The 18444-nt window shown below is 43.8% G+C and overlaps 1 protein-coding gene across 4 annotated transcripts in view; it reads left to right on the plus strand.

Moving 5' to 3' along the window:
- The window catches only part of LOC103626493 (lysine-specific demethylase 5B), a 31317-nt gene that overhangs the window by 7349 nt on the left and 5524 nt on the right, over nt 1-18444 (plus strand). For 2 of the 4 annotated variants that reach the window (XR_004849437.1, XM_008646910.3), the window contains exons 3-23: nt 385-507; nt 1405-1462; nt 1535-1671; nt 12628-12786; nt 12876-12962; nt 13210-13380; nt 13662-13814; nt 13907-14092; nt 14175-14240; nt 14374-14469; nt 14601-14687; nt 14816-14932; nt 15019-15226; nt 15321-15385; nt 15483-15541; nt 15629-15760; nt 15845-16001; nt 16080-16409; nt 16938-17120; nt 17212-17273; nt 18297-18372. Coding sequence is in view for 2 of the 4 variants with exons in the window: in XM_008646910.3 (XP_008645132.1) it covers nt 385-507; nt 1405-1462; nt 1535-1671; nt 12628-12786; nt 12876-12962; nt 13210-13380; nt 13662-13814; nt 13907-14092; nt 14175-14240; nt 14374-14469; nt 14601-14687; nt 14816-14932; nt 15019-15226; nt 15321-15385; nt 15483-15541; nt 15629-15760; nt 15845-16001; nt 16080-16409; nt 16938-17120; nt 17212-17273; nt 18297-18372 (2712 nt within the window). In the remaining 2 variants the exon portion in view is untranslated. Of the gene's footprint in view, nt 1-384; nt 508-1404; nt 1463-1534; nt 1672-12627; nt 12787-12875; nt 12963-13209; nt 13381-13661; nt 13815-13906; nt 14093-14174; nt 14241-14373; nt 14470-14600; nt 14688-14815; nt 14933-15018; nt 15227-15320; nt 15386-15482; nt 15542-15613; nt 15761-15844; nt 16002-16079; nt 16410-16937; nt 17121-17211; nt 17274-18296; nt 18373-18444 lie in introns of all 4 variants that reach the window. The other 2 variants (XR_004849436.1, XM_020538407.3) reach the window with 1 other exon arrangement.

Here is an 18444-nt window from a genome sequence, read left to right on the forward strand (position 1 = left end):
GGCAGGGGAGGGTCGCTGTGTAGAGCCATGGCAGCACCGCAGGGTGGTGACGGCTGGCGGGAGGGAGATCCCGGCGGCTAGGGGAAGGGGAGGAGGAGGGGGATGAGGAAGTGGCTTGATACCATGTTGGATAGAATGAAACCCTAACCCTAATTGGGTAGGGGATATATTGTATTTATCTTGAAATGTGGGCCAAGGCCCATTACAATATACACAACACGCTAACATATTTGTGCATTGATAATTTGATATTAGGGGAAAAACATACACATCGGTACCCACTTACCGTGTGAATTTTGTTACCAAAATCTTGCTCACAGCTGTCTGCAAGAATTGCTAGTTCTATATTATTTGTAATTTTATATTTAATATATACAACTGCAGGTTATGCGCCAGGCCTTACCTGATCTGTTTGATGCACAACCGGATCTGCTTTTTCACCTTGTCACAATGCTGAATCCATCTATTTTACAAGCAAATAGCGTTCCAGTATATAGCGTGATGCAGGTTGGTGGACGCTTTGTTTTCTCACATCAAATACATTTTGATACAATTGGTATTCACGGATGTTTGTTGACATGATCTTAGCATTGGTCAATATGGATTTTTTTCTTCTCACTCTTAAAATTCTGCTTGTGCATAATTGTACAAGTATTTCTTTACTGGTTTTGTTCCCTATGTCAAACTACCAAAATTAATTGTCACTAGGTTAGAAGATAAGAACTGAGCCTGGGTCAGTTGGCTGGAGTAGCACTCCTCAGTCCTGGGTTCGACTCCCCGTGGGAGCGAATTTTCAGGACGTGGTTAAAAAAATCCCCTCGTTTGTCCCACACCAAAGCACATGTCTAAGGCCCGGCCCTGGTCGCGGTTGTTCTCACATGGGCTTCGATGCCGCTGTGTATGGGTGGGGCAGAGGTTCGGGGTTTTTTTCGACCTGCGTGAGAAGGTCTTCTTAATATAATGCCGTGAGGACGGTCTTACCCTCGCAGGTCGAGTTTTGAAAAACATGTCAGTGGTCCCTAATTTGTCCAAGGGTGTTATCAAGGTTCCCAAACTATTAATCTGCAGTTTCATCATGTCCCTGTACTTGCTAGGTGGTTTACCTGACATCCAAAACCTGTGGTATACCATTTCAATGATAATGTGTATGCTAACAAGGTGTGATGTGCTGACATGTATGCTTACAAGGTGTGTTATGCTGACATCTATGCTAGCAAGACGTTAAACATTTTAAGATGGTGTTAGAGATGCCAAGTAGGTGAATTAACACTGAGTAGGAAGCTTTTTATTATGGACTTGGAACTTCAAATTAGTAGTTCACGGACCTAGATGGCATCCCCAGAAAAGTTTTAAGGACTTCCGGTATATTTCACTTGAACTCTTCTTTTTGTTGGCTCTCTTCAGGAACCTGGAAACTTCATCATCACCTTCCCCAGGTCATTCCATGGTGGCTTCAATTTAGGTAATTCAGGCCAGTAATTCCCCCCAGATATTATCATGTACCAAAATTTTAAATGTATCATTCAAAGTTCAGGTTTGAACTGTGCCGAGGCTGTAAATTTTGCCCCTGCTGATTGGTTACCTCATGGTGGAATTGGGGCTAATCTATATCGTTTATACCGCAAAGCGCCTGTCTTGTCACATGAGGAGCTTCTGTATGTGGTTGCAAAGGTTAGAAAGTGCCTACCCCCTCCAGTTAAATCCATGTCATTTTAGGATTTTTACTAGGTTTTTTTAGCTTAGACTATATAATAATAATAATAATAATAATAATAATAGTAATAATAATAATAATAATAATAATAATAATAATAATAATAATAATAATAATAATAATAATAATAACAACAACAACAACAACAACAATAACAATAATAAAAAACTAACAAGTAGTAGCATCTAGGATGTGTGTCCCTGCCACGGGAATGTACTTTCCCGCATATCTCTCGCAGGTGAGGAAGAATGGCATGCGGGGTGCAGGTGAGGACAGGAGCGGCCGACTAGTGCCGTGCAGCTTGTGGGGGCAGCGTCAGGCGAGTGGCCGACTAGTGTCGTGCAGCTTGTGGGGGCAGCGTCAGGCGAGTGTGTGTGTTGGGGGGGGGAGCATGGTCGGTTTGTGGGTTGCCACAGCGGTGTGGCGTAGGGGCAGGGACGCGTGGCTGGCTTCGATAAGCATGGCGCCGGCGTCATACTGGTCCTCACGCATTAATGACCTGCTCGACAAAATTCCTTAACAGGAAACTGCCTAATCAGCTTGCCATGTCGTTGCTAGATGCATAAGTGGACCACTATAGACTTGCTGTGAACAACTTAAAAAGTTTAAGGGCCCTAAATCAACTTTTAGAGTTGATGGACCTGTCTGAAACTCCTGCATAAGCTAATGTACCTTTGATAACATTTAATCTAATACACCCTCCGTCCATGAAAGTTGGACGTTCTAGCAATTGTAAGACAGATTAGTAGCAGCGGTAAAAGACGCATGTATCCTATTTTTTGGTTGATTACAAGGCTGGAGTAAATAGCAGCTGCTGAGTATTAAAGCTAATCCTAAATAGATATGGCACCCAAGCGTTAGTTGGATGCTGACGTCAAGCCTGCAGCAACAACTTCTTGCGCCAAAACTGTCCATCTCCTCTTGGCGCCAAGCTTTTGCTAACTCCTGTTTGGCCTACAAAAAGTAAAATAATTTCACGAACCATCACATGGCACCACTTTTTTTCACAGGGAAAAACAAATATTTGGCACACAGTAACACTTTGGCGCCCAACAACTTCTATATAAAGCTGTAACGCCATGATACAAACAGCCAACCTACCAAAGCACAAAAGCACCAACATGTCTCAGAATCCAATTAGGCCTTTCCTCCCTTATCTAAATGTACAGTTAGATGATGCTGCATACATACCTGATGAATACATACCTGATCCGAATACCTGTACCATTGAATCAGCAAGCAGGTATGCATGGTTCTTGTTCATCCTATTTTTTTTCTCATCCCATTTTTCTCTGTACATCAAGCAATACCAGCAAAAATGATCAGTTTCACGGCATGTTCGATAGATTAACTTGAATGATGAAGTGAAAACAATTGAGAAAAATACCCATGAACTGCAGATTAACGACATAATCACATGAAACATATCCTACTAGCATGAACGACCGAGTACCAGAAATTAACGACATGTTCGATAGATTAACTGTCTACTGTCAACATCCACAGCATGATCACATGAATTGCAGAACTACCGAGTAACATTACTTGTTCTTTTTTGACGCTGCTTCATCACTTCCTTCGTTGGACGCGGCTTAGATCCCCTTCTTCCTCTGCATCTTCTTTCTTCTCCCCATGCTTGGACGCCGGTTGAACCACATCTTCTTGCTGCCGCTTGACCACCCTCTTCCTTGACTCCAACCTGACCCCCATCTGCCTTCTTTTCTTCAGCCATAGTATTATCAGACAGATCCACCTCATCGGGATCCCAATGCTTCACACCTTGTCGTTGCCCCTTTCTGATGTATGGGTAGTAGAGGTTGTGGTGGCGGATGGGGTTGCGGGGAGCCTTGCGGGCAGCACGAGGACGACCTCCATGAGCTTTCCTTGCTGTCGGCAGCTGCCGGAGAACGAAACACCCAACTCGGATCGGACTCCGAATTGGAGGACTGAGCGTTGCTGCTCCCTTGTTCGTTGTCCATGCGAAAGCGCCGAGACGCCACGGGCCGCTGCTCGCCGTCTGTCTCCTGGTCCTAGGACTGGGAAGAGGTAGCGATTTTGTGGATGAGTGAGGGAGGCGGCGTAGGGAAGAGGTCGAGACGAGGAGCTTTTATCCAGAGTTAGCTTGTGTGGGGAATTAGAACGGACTGGCCGAGGGGCGTTGGCTTCGTTTAGACACCTCGGCTCCCGTTAGTGTCAAACGATGGTGGAAATATTTTTTTGTCGAACACGCAGGAGAGCTGCGTCTCATTGTATTAAGAAGAAAAAGGGGAAAGACCCCCGGAACATAATCTTACAAAGCGAACCCCCCCTCCCCCCACCACACACACACACACACACTAGAAACCCCACCCAGCCAGAGCAGGGGCAGAGTGCCTGTTAGCTGGCAGACACCCCAACACTAACAACAAAGAAACTATCCCATATGGCTCTGAGCTTGGAGGAAGGAAACCCCCTTAGCTCCCGCCAAGGACCACAATAGAGCTTCCTCCCTAGCCAGCCGAACGGCCACCACCACGCTTGGAGAGGAACCATTAAAGACAACACCATTTCTATGCTTCCACAGCATCCAAGCACCTAGAGCGACCAAAGAGTCAAAGCCCTTCTTACTCAGCCCATCTAGCCGAGCACTATTGGAACACCACCAGACATTAAAATCCTCAATATCCTGTCCTGGAATGAAGCCCTGCAATCCAAACGGCCTGAACAATTCGAACCAGAAAAGACATGCAAAGGAGCAGCCTACCAGCAAGTGATTGATAGTCTCATCATGTTGATCACAAAGTGGGCAAAAAAGCGATTGAGTCAGACCTCTTTTAGCCAACCTATTTGCTGTCCAACATTTGTTGTGAGCCATAAGCCACAGAAAGAACCGACATTTGCTAGGGGTCCAAGTCTTCCAAATTCGATCAGCCTGCTTGAAGAACACCGAGCCACAAAACATAGCAGCATAAGCGGATTTAGAGGAATAGTCACCGGAACTAGAAAACTCCAAACATGACAGTCTTTCTCAGCCAAGTTCAAAAACTGCACCCAGAAAGCGTAAGCAAGAGCTCCTTGAACGTCTTGCACCCAACTCAAGTTAGTCAAGGCATCCTTAACCATTCTTCTTTTGGTAACCTTCCTAGGAATAGAGGCAAAGGGGCAAGCTCTTGGATGCAGTGCCCATGCAGCCACTTATCAGTCTCTTACCTTTCCAGAGGAAAGCTCTTCTGTCAATAGCCTTGATTGCCCAAGCAGGGAGGTCCAAGGCCATAGCCAAATACACAAATCTAGATGTCATAACCGACTGGATATAAACTGCTCGCCCTGCCTTGGACATAAGCTCCGCCTTCCATCCCGAAAACATGACCGCAATACGATCAATGATAGATTGTAATTGCGGCCTAGAAAGACGCTTCAGGGATAACGGAAGCCCAAGATATTTGCATGGGAAATTAGATAGCTGGCAAGGTAAAGAAGCCTGCACAATAGCCAGATCTTCCTCACCACACCGAATTGGGAAGACGTTACTTTTCTGAATGTTGGTCTTCAGACCAGAGGCTTCACCAAAAAGATGCAGAATCCCCTTAAATGCCCCGATGTCAACCACATTCGGTCGAAGGAAGACTACCGCATCATCAGCGTATAAAGAGATCCGGTGATGGAGGAATCTAGAGGAGAGAGGCTGGAGAATCCCTTCATCCGAGGCACGCTGCACCATAGTGTTAAGGACATCCATAACCAAGACAAAGAGCATAGGTGACAACGGGCCCCCTTGCCGCAGACCCCTCCGATGATATATGACTTCTCCCGGACATCCACTAAGCATGATCTGAGTTGAAGACGAGGACAACGAACCACAAACAACGTTGCACCAAATCTGTCCAAAACCCAGCCTATGGAGAACTTCAATAAAAAAAGTCCAGGAAGCGCTATCAAACAGCTTAGAAATGTCCAATTTGAGCATGATACGGGGCTGTTTTTGCTGCTACAGAAAACGAGCAGTATGTTGAACCAGCATAAAGTTACCTTGAATAAATCTTTTCTTGATGAAAGCAGATTGATTTGGCGAGACGAGATGCTGCAACTGACCAGCCAATCTATTAGCCATAAGCTTAGACATCAGTTTTGCAAAACTATGAATAAGGCTGATGTTTTCAAGTCGGACGATTTGCTAGTCGTTCTGACTGACCGACTAGGGCGATTAATCACGATTAGTCGGATGACTTGGGCGATTAATCGCGATTGGTCCAAACCGACTTGGCGACTAATCGCGATTAATCGGACGACTTGAAAACAGTGGCTGATAGATCTAGAATCCTTGACCTTGTTAGCCCCTTCCAATTTTGGTATGTGAGTGATGTAAGGCTGTAAGCAGAGTTCAGCCACTTCATGTTGGCAAACTTTCTAGCCCAAACACAGGAAATTGCAGCCATGACATCAAACTTGATAATGGACCAACATACCTTATAGTTGGTACGACTAGACAGAGTCTTCTGTTCCGTGGAGTGGGAGCAGAAATTCCCAGATTTCTTACTCCAATGTTCCGCTTCCGAGGGCTCTGATCATTGTCCTCTCCTTCTTGGATTGAAGGATAATCTTCGGGGCAAGAGGAGATTTCACTTTGAGTCCTTTTGGACAAAATTTGAGGGCTTTCATGATGCAGTTTCTAATGCTTGGAACTCTGTACAGAATAATGCTTGCCCCCTTAAATCTCTCTCCCTCAAGTTCAAGGCTACAACCAAGGGGCTACAGCGATGGAGTGACAAAAAAGTGGGCAACTTCAAGTTACAGCTCGAGTTAGCTAGAGAAGTGATGTTGCAGCTAGAATCGACAAGGGATTGTAGACCTCTTTCTGATCTCGAACGCTGGCTGCTACAGCAATTGAAGAAACATTGCGTGTTTCTTGCTTCCTTGCTCAGGACGGTGGCTAGGACCAGATCTCGGCTGTCTTGGCTCAAGGACGGCGATGCCAACACCAAGTTATTTCATGCTTGCTCAAGATTTCGCAAGAGGAAGAACTTTATTGCTTCAATTCGGGATGGAGACCAGCTGTTCACCTCCCATGATGGGAAGGCTGAGGTTTTCCGGGATTTTTATATGAATCTAATTGGAAGTGAAGTGTAGAGAACCAAATTATCAACCTTGATGCCTTGGGACTGCAGCAACATGACCTTCAGGCTCTTGAGTTTTTAATTACTGAGGAGGAGATCTTGAACACTATCAAGCAACTCCCCGCGGACAAGGCTCCTGGCCCCGATGTGTTCACCGGGCAGTTTTATTAAAGTTGCTGGCCTATTATAAAAGATGACATTCTGGCAGCTGTTTCAACTATTTGGGGGAGAGACTTCAGGAATTTCAGATTCCTTAACACAGCTTTCATTGCGCTGCTACCAAAACATAACGATGCTATTGCTACCAAGGATTTCAGACCCATTAGTTTGATCCACAGTTTCACCAAGTTGGTAACTAAGGTTCTTGCAAATAGGTTGAGGTGTCATATGGAGGGGCTGGTCTCTAAAGCTCAAAGCGCCTTCATCAAAGGTCGCTTCATACAAGACAATTTTATGCTTGTCCAGCAGACGACAAGATTTTTCCATGCTAAAAATCAGCCCAGAATTCTCTTGAAGCTGGACATTCCCAAGGCCTTCGACTCGGTCTCTTGGCCTTTCCTTCTTGAGGTTCTGGAAAAATTAGGCTTTGGTCCCGTGTGGAGGGATGTGATAAGTGGTTTTCTTATGACCTCTTCCACCCAGATCCTGCTCAATGGGGTGCCTGGAAGGTTCATTTCTCATAGAAGGGGCTTGCGGCAAGGTGACCCCTTGTCTCCGCTGCTTTTTATAATTGTTATGGATGTCCTCATTATGCTGTTTATCAAGGCTGAGGAGCATGGGTTGCTGCAGCCCATTTCTTCTAATTCCTTTCAGCACCGGATCTCGCTCTATGCAGACAACGTGGCTCTCTTCCTAAAACCAGAGCCCATGGACCTAAACACTGCTGTGAAGATTTTGGATCTGTTCGGGGATGCTTCAGGGTTGAGAACTAATATAGCAAAGAGCAGTATTGTACCCATCCGTTGCACACATGCTGATTTGAATTTGGTCCAGCAGCTCCTTCCCTGCAGATTTGAAACTCTTCCAATTAAATACTTGGGTCTCCCTCTCTCCCTGAAGAAGTTATCTAAAGCTCAGCTTCAGCCTCTTATTGACAAGGTGGCTGATCTCTTACCGGCTTGGAAAGCTGACTTGATGACCCGTGCTGGCAGAGCTACCCAGGTGCAATTTGTGCTCACTGCTACTGTTATTTATCAAATGATGGCTCTGGATTTGCCTAAGTGGGCTATTAAAGCAATTGATAAAATCCGCCGTGAGTTCTTGTGGAGAGGGCGTAAAGAGGCTAATGGTGGTCATTGTATGGTGGCCTGGGGCAAGGTAACACGCCCCAAAGAGTTAGGGGGACTTGGTATCTCTGATCTTCAATGCTTAAATAGGGCCCTTCGTGTTCGATGGATTTGGCTCCAAAAAACTGATTCTTCCAAACCTTGGACTGATTTGCCATTCCATTCAAACCGGTTCTTGGATAGCTTGTGCTCTTTGGCAATGGCCTCCATAGTGGGTGATGGGCAGTCCACTCTTTTTTGGCATGACAGATGGATCCTGGGTCAGAGGATTGCTGACTTGGCCCCTCATGTTTTTAGTTTGGTTCCTCAAAGGCTGGTGAAGCGAAGGACAGTGTCTGATGCTCTGTGTAGCTCATCATGGATTGGGGATTTAAGGGGAGTGGTATCTTGGGAGGTTATTGCTGACTTCATTTTGCTGGCAGATGTTGTGGCTGGCATTGATCTTCAACCGGGAGTTCCAGATAAACATTATTGGAGGTTCTCTTCCAATGGTATCTATTCGGCCAAATTTGCTTATGAGATAATGTTTTTGTGGTTCTACCTCCCTGGCGGGCTTTGAAAGAGTGTGGAGCACCTGGGCGCTGCCTAAGTGTCAGTTTTTCCTCTGGTTGGTCCTACATAATAAATGTTGGACGGCTGACCGACTCGCTAAGAGGGGTCTTCCCCATCCTAGTTCTTGCCCCTTATGTGACCAGGAAAGAGAGTCTATTCATCACTTGCTTGTTTCCTGTGTCCTCGCGAGGCAATTTTGGTATCTTCTTCTCCAACGTGTCGGCTTGTCCGCCCTTTCCCCCAGGATGGAAGATATCAATTTTGAAGCTTGGTGGAGTAATCGGCTGAGGTTACTCCTAAGGACCTCAGAGATGGCTTTAACTCCTTGGTGATCCTAAGGGCTTGGACTATCTGGAGACACCACAATGACTGTGTTTGCAATGGTGCTCAACCTTCTATTGCTGGTTTGCTTACCTCAGCCAATGACGAGTTCAATATGTGGTGTTTTGCGGGGGCCAAAGGCTTGACCCGTCTTTCGGACCTAGCTTTTGTGTTCAACCCCGGTTAGAAGGCGGTTATTCCTCTTGTTGTTTGTGTGTGTATGTGAGTGGTGTGTTAGGTCATTGTAATTATCATCCTTCTTCTAATGAAATGATACACAACTCTCTTGCGTGTTCGAGAAAAAAAAAAGAAATGACCCGTGAACCCGTCTGGCCCTGGCGCCTTATCCAGAGGTAGACTAATGATTGTATTCCACACCTCATCTGCCGAAAAAGGGCTATGAAGAGCTTCCAGATTAAAACTAGGAACCCCAAGCTGCTCCAAATCAATCGCAAGCCCCCCTGTTGGTTGCAGTACCAAGAAGGTTCACATAGAAATCAGTGAACAAGTCCGCCTTCTCTTCCTGGGCAGTGAAGACCTGTCCATCCTCTGAAACAATTCTGCGGATGAAACTCTTAGCTTTGCGATACCTCACATGAGCATGAAATAAAGCAGTATTCGCATCCCCGTCTTTCAACCAAAACCAACAGATTCGAGATCTCAACCGAACCAAGGAATGCCATAGGGACGCAAGAGCAAGACTGTGCTGCTTTAATCTGTTACGAAACCATACTTCTTCAGGAGAAAGGCTTCTACTGTCTTGGGCGATGTCAAACTGATGTAGCAGCTCTCTAGCAAGATCAAGCTGCGATCTAATATGACCAACTTTTTTCTCACCCCAACCTTGAAGAGCTTTAGCCGTACCTAGGCCAAAACGTCCAACGTTCGTGGACGGAGGGAGTAGTACTTAAGCACTACCGTTTTGGGCAACTATCATGTATAGCAAAGCTGCTGTACGGTGTGAACTTCTTATCTTCTTTGCTGCCTAAGATACATAATTTGATGTTCCATTTGTTGAGGATAAGTACTAGCCACTGAAATCTTCAGTGACCATGCGATGCTTCTTATTGTTTCAATTTTTGTCTCTAATACTATGTAGTATCATTTCATTAAGAAGAAAAGAAACAAAGCACAATGAAACAACGGCCCGACCTAGGCAAAACCAATAGAGAGCACAACACATCACATTTGTTAGATGACTTATCCTGGGCTTTGTGGCCTTCTATGTGCCTTGGACTAAGTCCTTCATGTATTGTAGATTGGTAAGGGAGAGGATGGTTCTGTTTCTATAAGCTGCTCTGTTGAGCATCAAACATAGAGGTAGATTAAGCTCCTGGATTAGCGCCACTATAGCTGGATTAACTCTCTGTTCTCTAATTAGCCAGGGGCTTGGTGGCTACACTCATCGGGTGTGCACGCACACCCTCTTGCTCATTAGCGCATGGCTTGTTGGTCCTTGAAAAGGCCACTTCGGGAAAAGAGCTGAGAAGCTAAGTCCCTGTGCAGATGACCTTCGCACTAGGGCTTGGCTATGCTAAAGTGGCTCCCAACCTTGGAGGACGACTGCCAAGCAAGCGCCGCGAGGCTTGCCCCGATCTTGGCTCAGACCAGACTCCAACCCTGGCCAATTCCAGGAATATTCCCCAGGCTCGGGTGTCTGGTTGGCATGTGGAGCCACAAGCTATATCAAGGGTCTGTTTTCTGTCCTGCATCGCGAGGCTGTGTCGGTCACTCCCGAAAGCGCCACAATGAAGGCTCCCGCGAGTCCACCACTCTAACAGCCCTGGACCTGCATTCGGAGGAAGCCATGAGAAGGTGGATCCAGAGAATGCTCATTGTGACAGCAATATCCATTGCCTCTGAGGGGATAAAAAGAACCATATTATGTGCATAGAGGGATATACGATGGAGAGCTCAAGATGATAGTTGGCTACTGTTAGACAGGGTGCGGCAGCCCTTGCTGGGCCTGCACGCCTCTATTTGGGCATAATGTCTTTATGGCTAGGATATATAGATTGATCTCTATTAGACAATGATCTCCATTGATTGGTTCTTATGCTATAAACCCTCGGCCATCCTTGCCTATATATGTGTAACACCATATCTCCTATAATCTATCTACTATTCTTTGTGCCTAATCTTACATGGTATCATTTGCCCAGGTTTCTCCCGGCCCTTCTTCCGCTTCCTAGTCATGTGACCGAGCTGCACCGTCTTCTCCGGTTGCCATCATGCCAGCCAACTGTACTCCCCCCTCCACTCCTCTCTAAGAGCGAGTGTTCCGCCACCACCGCCGCGGAGCGTGGGGGCGCGCCGCCGCCGAGAGCGAGCGCACCGCCGCCGAGAGCGCATGTCTTGTGCCTAATCTTACAGCTGCAACATACAATCAGCAGCTGCCTTGGATATCATATGCTCGAACGCATCCGCAACTAGAATAAAAAGCATGGGCGATAACGGGTCTCATTGTCTTAATCCTCGCCGGTGAGAAATTCGCTCCCCGGGTGTCCCATTCAAAATCACTTGAGTAGAAGTGGAGAGTAACTCACTGATGATGTCCCTCCAAATTTGGCCAAAGCCTAAGTGCTGCAAGACCTCAAGCAAAAAGGACCGAGAAACTTAATCAAAAGCCTTTGAGATGTCTACTATTTGGAGGAGTCTGGGCTGCTTTTGTTGAACTAGCATGAAGTTGTCCTATATGAAGCGCCCCTTTATAAATGCACTTTGATTGGGAGACACCATCTGCTGCATCTGGCGTGCAAGTCGATGTGCCAACATTTTAGCAATCAACTTAGCAAAACTACGTACCAAGCTGATAGGCTGAAAGTCTCTTGGTTGCTCAGCTTCCTTGTTAGGTAGAAGAGTGATGTAAGGTTGCATTAAGCACTCCAAAACTTGCAAATTTCCTACACACAGAAGAAACTGCAGCCATGATATCATTCTTTATAACCGGCCAGCAGACCTTGTAAAAGTGACCAGTAAAACCATCTGGACCGGGCACTTTATCTGGAGGTAACTGCTTGATTGTTTTCCACACCTCTTCCTCGGTAAAAGGGAGCTCAAGATCATGAAGCAGAGCTGGGATAGTTCAGCTTCTTTGTTCTGGGTCATGTCTTTGTGTGTGTTTTATTTAAGTTTACTCTGACATGTAACACTCATCCCTCATGGCTCGGCCGGAGTGATGTGGTGAGAATTTGTAAGGGGGTGTTTCTTCTCTCTTAATACAAAGATACACAGATCTTCTGCGTATTCAAGAAAAAAACCCAGCCAAATTGTTGGAGAGGATCCCCAGCTCATCAAGGTGCCACACACTCCATCACATAACAGATTACAGATCACCCTTGCACCAATAAACAAACCGACTCAAGACTAACCAGACCTAAACTGTCTTGGGCATCATGGCTACAACAAACGAAATACCCCACGCCCCTGCCAAGACCCACAACTTCAGCTCATCCTTAGCAGTGACTAAGACCGAAGCCAAATTTGGTGAATCTCCATAAACAACACACCAGCCAATGTCCATAAGCCGTCTTGAGGTATTCTGTAGTGAATAGGTTTTGCACTGGTATTTTAATTTGCTGCACATTGTTCTTATTGTAGTAACCATTACATGCGTAATACTAGCTTCTTAACCCTACATTCATGTTCGTTTGTTGGACAGAATGGTGTGGATGCTGAGTCACTTACCCATTTGAAGGGAGAAATAAAAAGGCTTTTTATAAATGAGAGAAGACGTCGAGTAGAGCTTTGGATTAATGGGACTGTCAAATCTAGCCTAATGTTGCCAAGGATTAATCCAAACTTTATCGGAAGTGAAGAGGTAGCTGTACAACACTGTAAATTTCCATCCTTTGTCTTGGTAGCTTCATTTTGTTTCTTTTGATCAGTGTGAAACTTTTTATCGTGCAGGATCCTACATGCATTATTTGTCGACAGTATCTGTATCTTTCAGCAGTCTCCTGTAACTGTAGGCTGTCTTCTTATGTTTGCCTTGAGGTGTGTCTGTCTTGCAGATTTATTAATTAGGAGGCTGTCATGCAATTGTTTTGCCTATTCAATTCTTAACCGCGCCATATTTATGTGCTCATTCATTTTTATTTTTATATTGGACAACTTAACTTAGTATGTCTGTTTTCCCCTGTAACAGCATTTAATGAGCCATAATCTTATGCATATCAAATGTTCTGTTTGTTAGATCTAAATCAAGTATTTTAAGTATAATTGAATTTGTTTCTTTTTCCAGCACTGGAAGCACCTTTGTGAATGCAGTCCGAAGAAGCATTGCTTACTTTATCGACACACCCTTGCAGAGTTGGGGGATTTAGTGTGCGAGGTCTCTTTGGTTAGCCCCCAAAGGGACAATGTTATGCAGAATCCACACTTGCTCAATGATGTTTATGTGCCGTCTAAAAAGGTTTGATATTGAATAAAATAATGCTCTGTCAAGAAGATATATTGAGTATTTGCATTTAGTTCTCTATTGACCAAAGTATGCACGGAATGCTTTGCTCATTTTTATAATTTTATCTTCCAATTATCCATGCTTCTTTTTACCATTAAAGCATGGTCATCTGATGTTTTGGGCTTGAAATTATGCCTCGTAAAGGATCAATCTTATGCTCATTTGGGTTCTTGTTGTTGTGTTTTCCTTCTTACTTTCCTCTAAGGCATGCTTTATTTGTTTTTTTTTTCTAGGTCAAAGATCACTATATATTATATAGACAGCTTGCAGAAGATTGGGTTTCAAACTCTGAACATATTCTCCAGATGCCATTTGTGGAAAGGTCTTATGCCACTGCTTTGGAAGAAGCTGAACAATTTCTTTGGGGTGATCATGCCATGGATTCTGTATGTTTCTTTGACAAAGCATGCTGTGACCTGTTTACATGTCTTCAAGTATTATATGACTTATATTAACTGTAATACTGTCTATGCCTTAGGTCCGGAACATAACAGTAAGACTAACAAAGGCTATGAAGTGGGCCTTGGGTGTTAGAAAATGTCTCTCCAAAATTCAGGACTTTCTGAAAGATGGCTGCTCTGAAAAAGTAAATTATGTGGAAATAGAAGAACTAGTTGCTACGAAATGTGCCCCGTGCTGTGAGCCTAGTCTTACAAAATTGCAGGTATGCAACCCTGGGTACATTTGTAGCATGTACTTGGTCTTAAAATATACTGTGATGTTTTAATTTCCCCTACCCACTGCAGGCGTATGCAGAGGAAGCGAAATTGCTGATTAATGAAGTAAACAATGCACTATCATCTTTCTTAACAGTAAGCCCCTTGTTAGAATTTACAGCCATACACTTCTCTGCAGTTGACAGAACAAAGTTATTTTGCATCCTATATTCTTCTGCCAACTCTTTCATGGAACTTTTTTACAATGTTTCTTGTCATGTTACCTTAGGTAGACAAATTGGAAACATTATACTCAAGGGTTTCAGAATTCCCAGTTAAGCTAACAGAATCATCGACTTTGTTTTGGGAGTTATCTTCTGCAAAGGTATATGGCGTAAAAATGGATCATCTCTTTCATATTTTTCTACATTAGAGGCATACTCTTCATTTTATCTCACGTTCATTTTAAGAAAATAGCAAGCGTCTTAACTTTTTTACATCTTATTTTGGCTGCAGTCCTGGTTGAAGAAAGCAAGTGATTGCCTTGAACAGAATAAACTGGGCATTATCGACATAGATGTCCTCAATAAACTAAAATCAGAGGTTTGTCCTTTTCAGGAACCTTTTTCTGTCAACTTGATTTTTGAAGTTCATCTGCTCTGACATTCATATGTTTCTGCATAAACTCATACTCTGAACTGGTATATCTGACAATTACTAAACCTGGCTAGATAATACAACTTCGAGTTCTACTTCCAGAGATTGATCTTATCTCAAAGCTGTGGAAAGATGTGGAATCATGGCAAACCCGTTGTCAATTATATCTCCAAGACTTCCCTGATCTAAAGGTGGCTTTTCCTCCTTTTTTCTTTCTTCTATTATGTATTTTTGGGATGATTTTAGATGTTCTGTTCCTCTATTGTGAATGTTCCAGGAGCTGGAGGGTTTTCTCCTTGCTGCGGATGGTGCCAACTTTAGCATTCCAGAGCTGAACATTCTTAAGCAACATTACTCAAATTGTTGCTCTTGGGTGAGTCGTGCTAAGAACATACTCAGAAAACTTTATGCTACGAGTGACTATCACAATGCTGTTGAGGAGTTGACAGGCATTCTGAAGGAAGCAGAATTACTAGGAGTAAAAGGCATGCTATTTAAATACTTCCTCCCATGGATACTGTTGTATTTTAAATGTTTGGTTGTTTTGATCATTTTCACAAGAGCTATTATCCTATGCAGTTGATGAATTGCCTATTGTGGAGAAAGAACTAAAGAGGTCCTTATGTAGGAAGCAAGCATCTGAGGTGTGTATGATAGTTTCTGCACCATTGTCTAGTGTGGTCATATGTTTTTATGCCTAGACAGATTATGAATTTGATTATCCATTCATGCATGTAATAGGCACTTGCAACAGTAATGCCAATGGAGGTGGTTGAAGAAATTTTAAAAGAAGCTTCGATGTAAGTTTACTTTTTTTTTGTTATCCTACAAGTATTTTTAGAATGATTATCTAGCTATGTGTCGCTCTTAAGTTTCTTACCTGCCAGACTACATATTGAAGAGGAGCAACCATTTGATGATCTGTCTCGGATGCTCAAAGAGGCCACTTCCTGGGAAGAGAAGGCTAGACTTATTCTTGAACGATCAGCTTCTCTCTCTGAGTTTGAAGACCATATGAGGTATTTGTAGCTATGAAGTGAATCGATATGTTCTTGTGCTTTTGAATTGAATGTCACCCTACCAAATATATTCTTGAATCACAGGTGTTCAGAGGGAATAAGAGTTATCCTTCCGTCTAAACTGCATATGAAAGCAGAGGTTGATATTGCTAAATTGTGGATAGACAAATGTCAGGCCTATTTGAGACCAGGCTGCAATAAACTTGCATTTGGAGACTTTCTTAAAGTTGATGATATCAAGGTTCACAAAATCTGGCTTAGTAATATGAAGAATTGTTTGTAGTGAGATACTTACCCTTTGTTCTTCATTATATCACAGGATTTAATCAATCAGCCTGCAAATTTGAAAGTCATTCTTGACACTTCAGAACTTAATTCTGTTCTCAACAATATTGAAAAATGGGAACACAGTTCACTAAGTCTACTCAATAATTTTAGAGCCTTACTTCATTTGAATAGTATTGGCTCTACAGTTGACACACTTCAAAGAAAATTGGAGGAGCTGCAAGGTAAAATGAACACAGAAATAGAAGTTGGATTATCTCTTGGTTTTGAGTTCAAGGTTCTTTGGGAACTGAAGGATTCTTCGTTGATGCTAAGATGGATATTGAATGCACTGTCTCTGTGCTGTATGATTCCTTTATTGCAGGTTAGGACTTTTTTTAATATATACATGAGTTTCTGGGAAAATTATTTTGGACTTCTTTTATCTCCATATTATTGATGCGCAGTTTTCCTGCGTATTCCAGAAAAAAAGTTTCTGGGAAAATAGCTGTCACATTCTTGCTCATTGAGTTTAAAGTTTGATTTGCTGTCTTAAGCTGTGCTATCTTCACAAGGTTGTTTCTTGCTTTGAAACTTGCTTTTTCAATAGCCATAAACGTGTTGTGAACCTGCAAAGCAAAGCAATTATTGTCCATGTTTGCAAATAGCTAAATTTACGGAGTGTTTGGTTTGAGGAATGATATAGTCCATCATCTTCTCACTCCTCACTTTTTTGTTTGGTTTGTGGAATGGAGTGAGTTAATCCATTACCACCTCATTCCTCATAGTTAGTTGTTTAGTACTAATATGTGGAATAGAGTCATCCCACCAAATTTGAGGAATAGACCCATGATGCACCACTTCATTTTGGATAGAGTGATTCATCAAACCAAACACCTCATTAATCTTTCAGGATGTTGATAGATTAATTGAAGAAGCAGTCCACCTTCCTGCTTCCTTAGCAGATTGTTCTTTGGTTACATTGTTGATGAGGGCATTGTCTTGTCTAAGAAAATCACTTATTTTGCTTCCTGGTTCTGGAACATCTGCAAAATCCAAATTGGAAGATGTTGAAAATATTCTAGCAGAATTCAAGGTTAGTGTTTTGAAGTGATCTGCCTTTTCTGTTTGCCATGCACTTGGTTTTGCTATGATTCATTTTAAGTTATTATTTTTGCCCGTCTCAGGAGGTTGATGTTCCTTATCCTATCATGACTGCCAAGCTGGAGGATGCTGTAAACAATCATAAGTAAGATGATTTTATCCAAAATTTGTATGCTAGTCATCTCAGCAATGTTTTCAGATCGGCTGATCGGTTCTGATCATCAGAGGGGCGATCAGCCGACTAATCACGATTAACCGGCGATCAGTTCGATTAATCGGCGCTGGGCAGTTGGGCACTGGGGACTGGGGAGTTGTTTGAGAGCCTCAGGCATTTGCCACATTTCTCAGTAGGCAATAGGCATATTACAGAATACAGAGATAAATCAGGAGCCTAATCAACCAGGCCTGACGCGTGTATGAGTATGACCAGGCCTAATCAACCAACTAGAGAGCTAGTTTTTCATCCATTTGGGATAGGCAACGAGTGAGCAACTGAGCAACAACAAACACAACATTACATCAATATAGGTGTACAGAACATGAGCACATCAATACAGCCAGGGAGCAAGCCACTCGCCGGTCGGTCGGTTGTCGGTGAACAGGAAGTCGGGGACTAGGGACTGGGGAGTGGGAGAACAAGTCACCTGTTGCAGCAAGGCTCCGCTGCGCTGGGGACCGAGGAGGGGGCGCCAGTCGCCGGTGGCGTGCCGTCGCCCACCGTCGCCTGTGTGATGTGCTCCGGTCTAGGGTTTCGAACTTTCCATGGCGTCCGTGCGTGCGTGCTGCTCTGTCTGCGTCTCAAACTCAATGCTTCTGTGCGTGGGCTGTGGATGGTTTAGTGGGCTGCAGTGGAGTGGGCCAAAACGAACGTAACAAAAAAAACAAAATGGTCCAAAATCGATATTTTCCAAACGCAGACAAACTGATCGTCCGCGATCTGATCAGACGACTAATCAGTCGATTAATCGCGACTAATCGGACGATCTGAAAACACTGCATCTCAGAATTTTTGGAGGAAACATGGAAGTTTGAACCTTTTGTATGTGTGACGTGTCACTTGTCAGTTCAGATATGTTTGAGTCATTACTTTCTTCCTAGACTATCTTACTTCATACTTACCGTTGTCATCTGTACTTTTCTCATGTAATAGTATATCCCCCCCTTTCAGTTCATGGATAGAGCAATGCAATACCTTCTTCATGCTGTCTGATGGCCAGTCGTGGGCTATGCTGCAAAATCTCAGGGTACATGCTATTACTTTAGATTTGCAATGTAGCAGATGACACAGTGAGCTTTGGCCTTTCGAAGATTACGTG

This window comes from Zea mays, chromosome 5 (assembly GCF_902167145.1).
Source record: "Zea mays cultivar B73 chromosome 5, Zm-B73-REFERENCE-NAM-5.0, whole genome shotgun sequence".
In the NCBI taxonomy this organism is placed as follows: Eukaryota; Viridiplantae; Streptophyta; class Magnoliopsida; order Poales; family Poaceae; genus Zea; species Zea mays.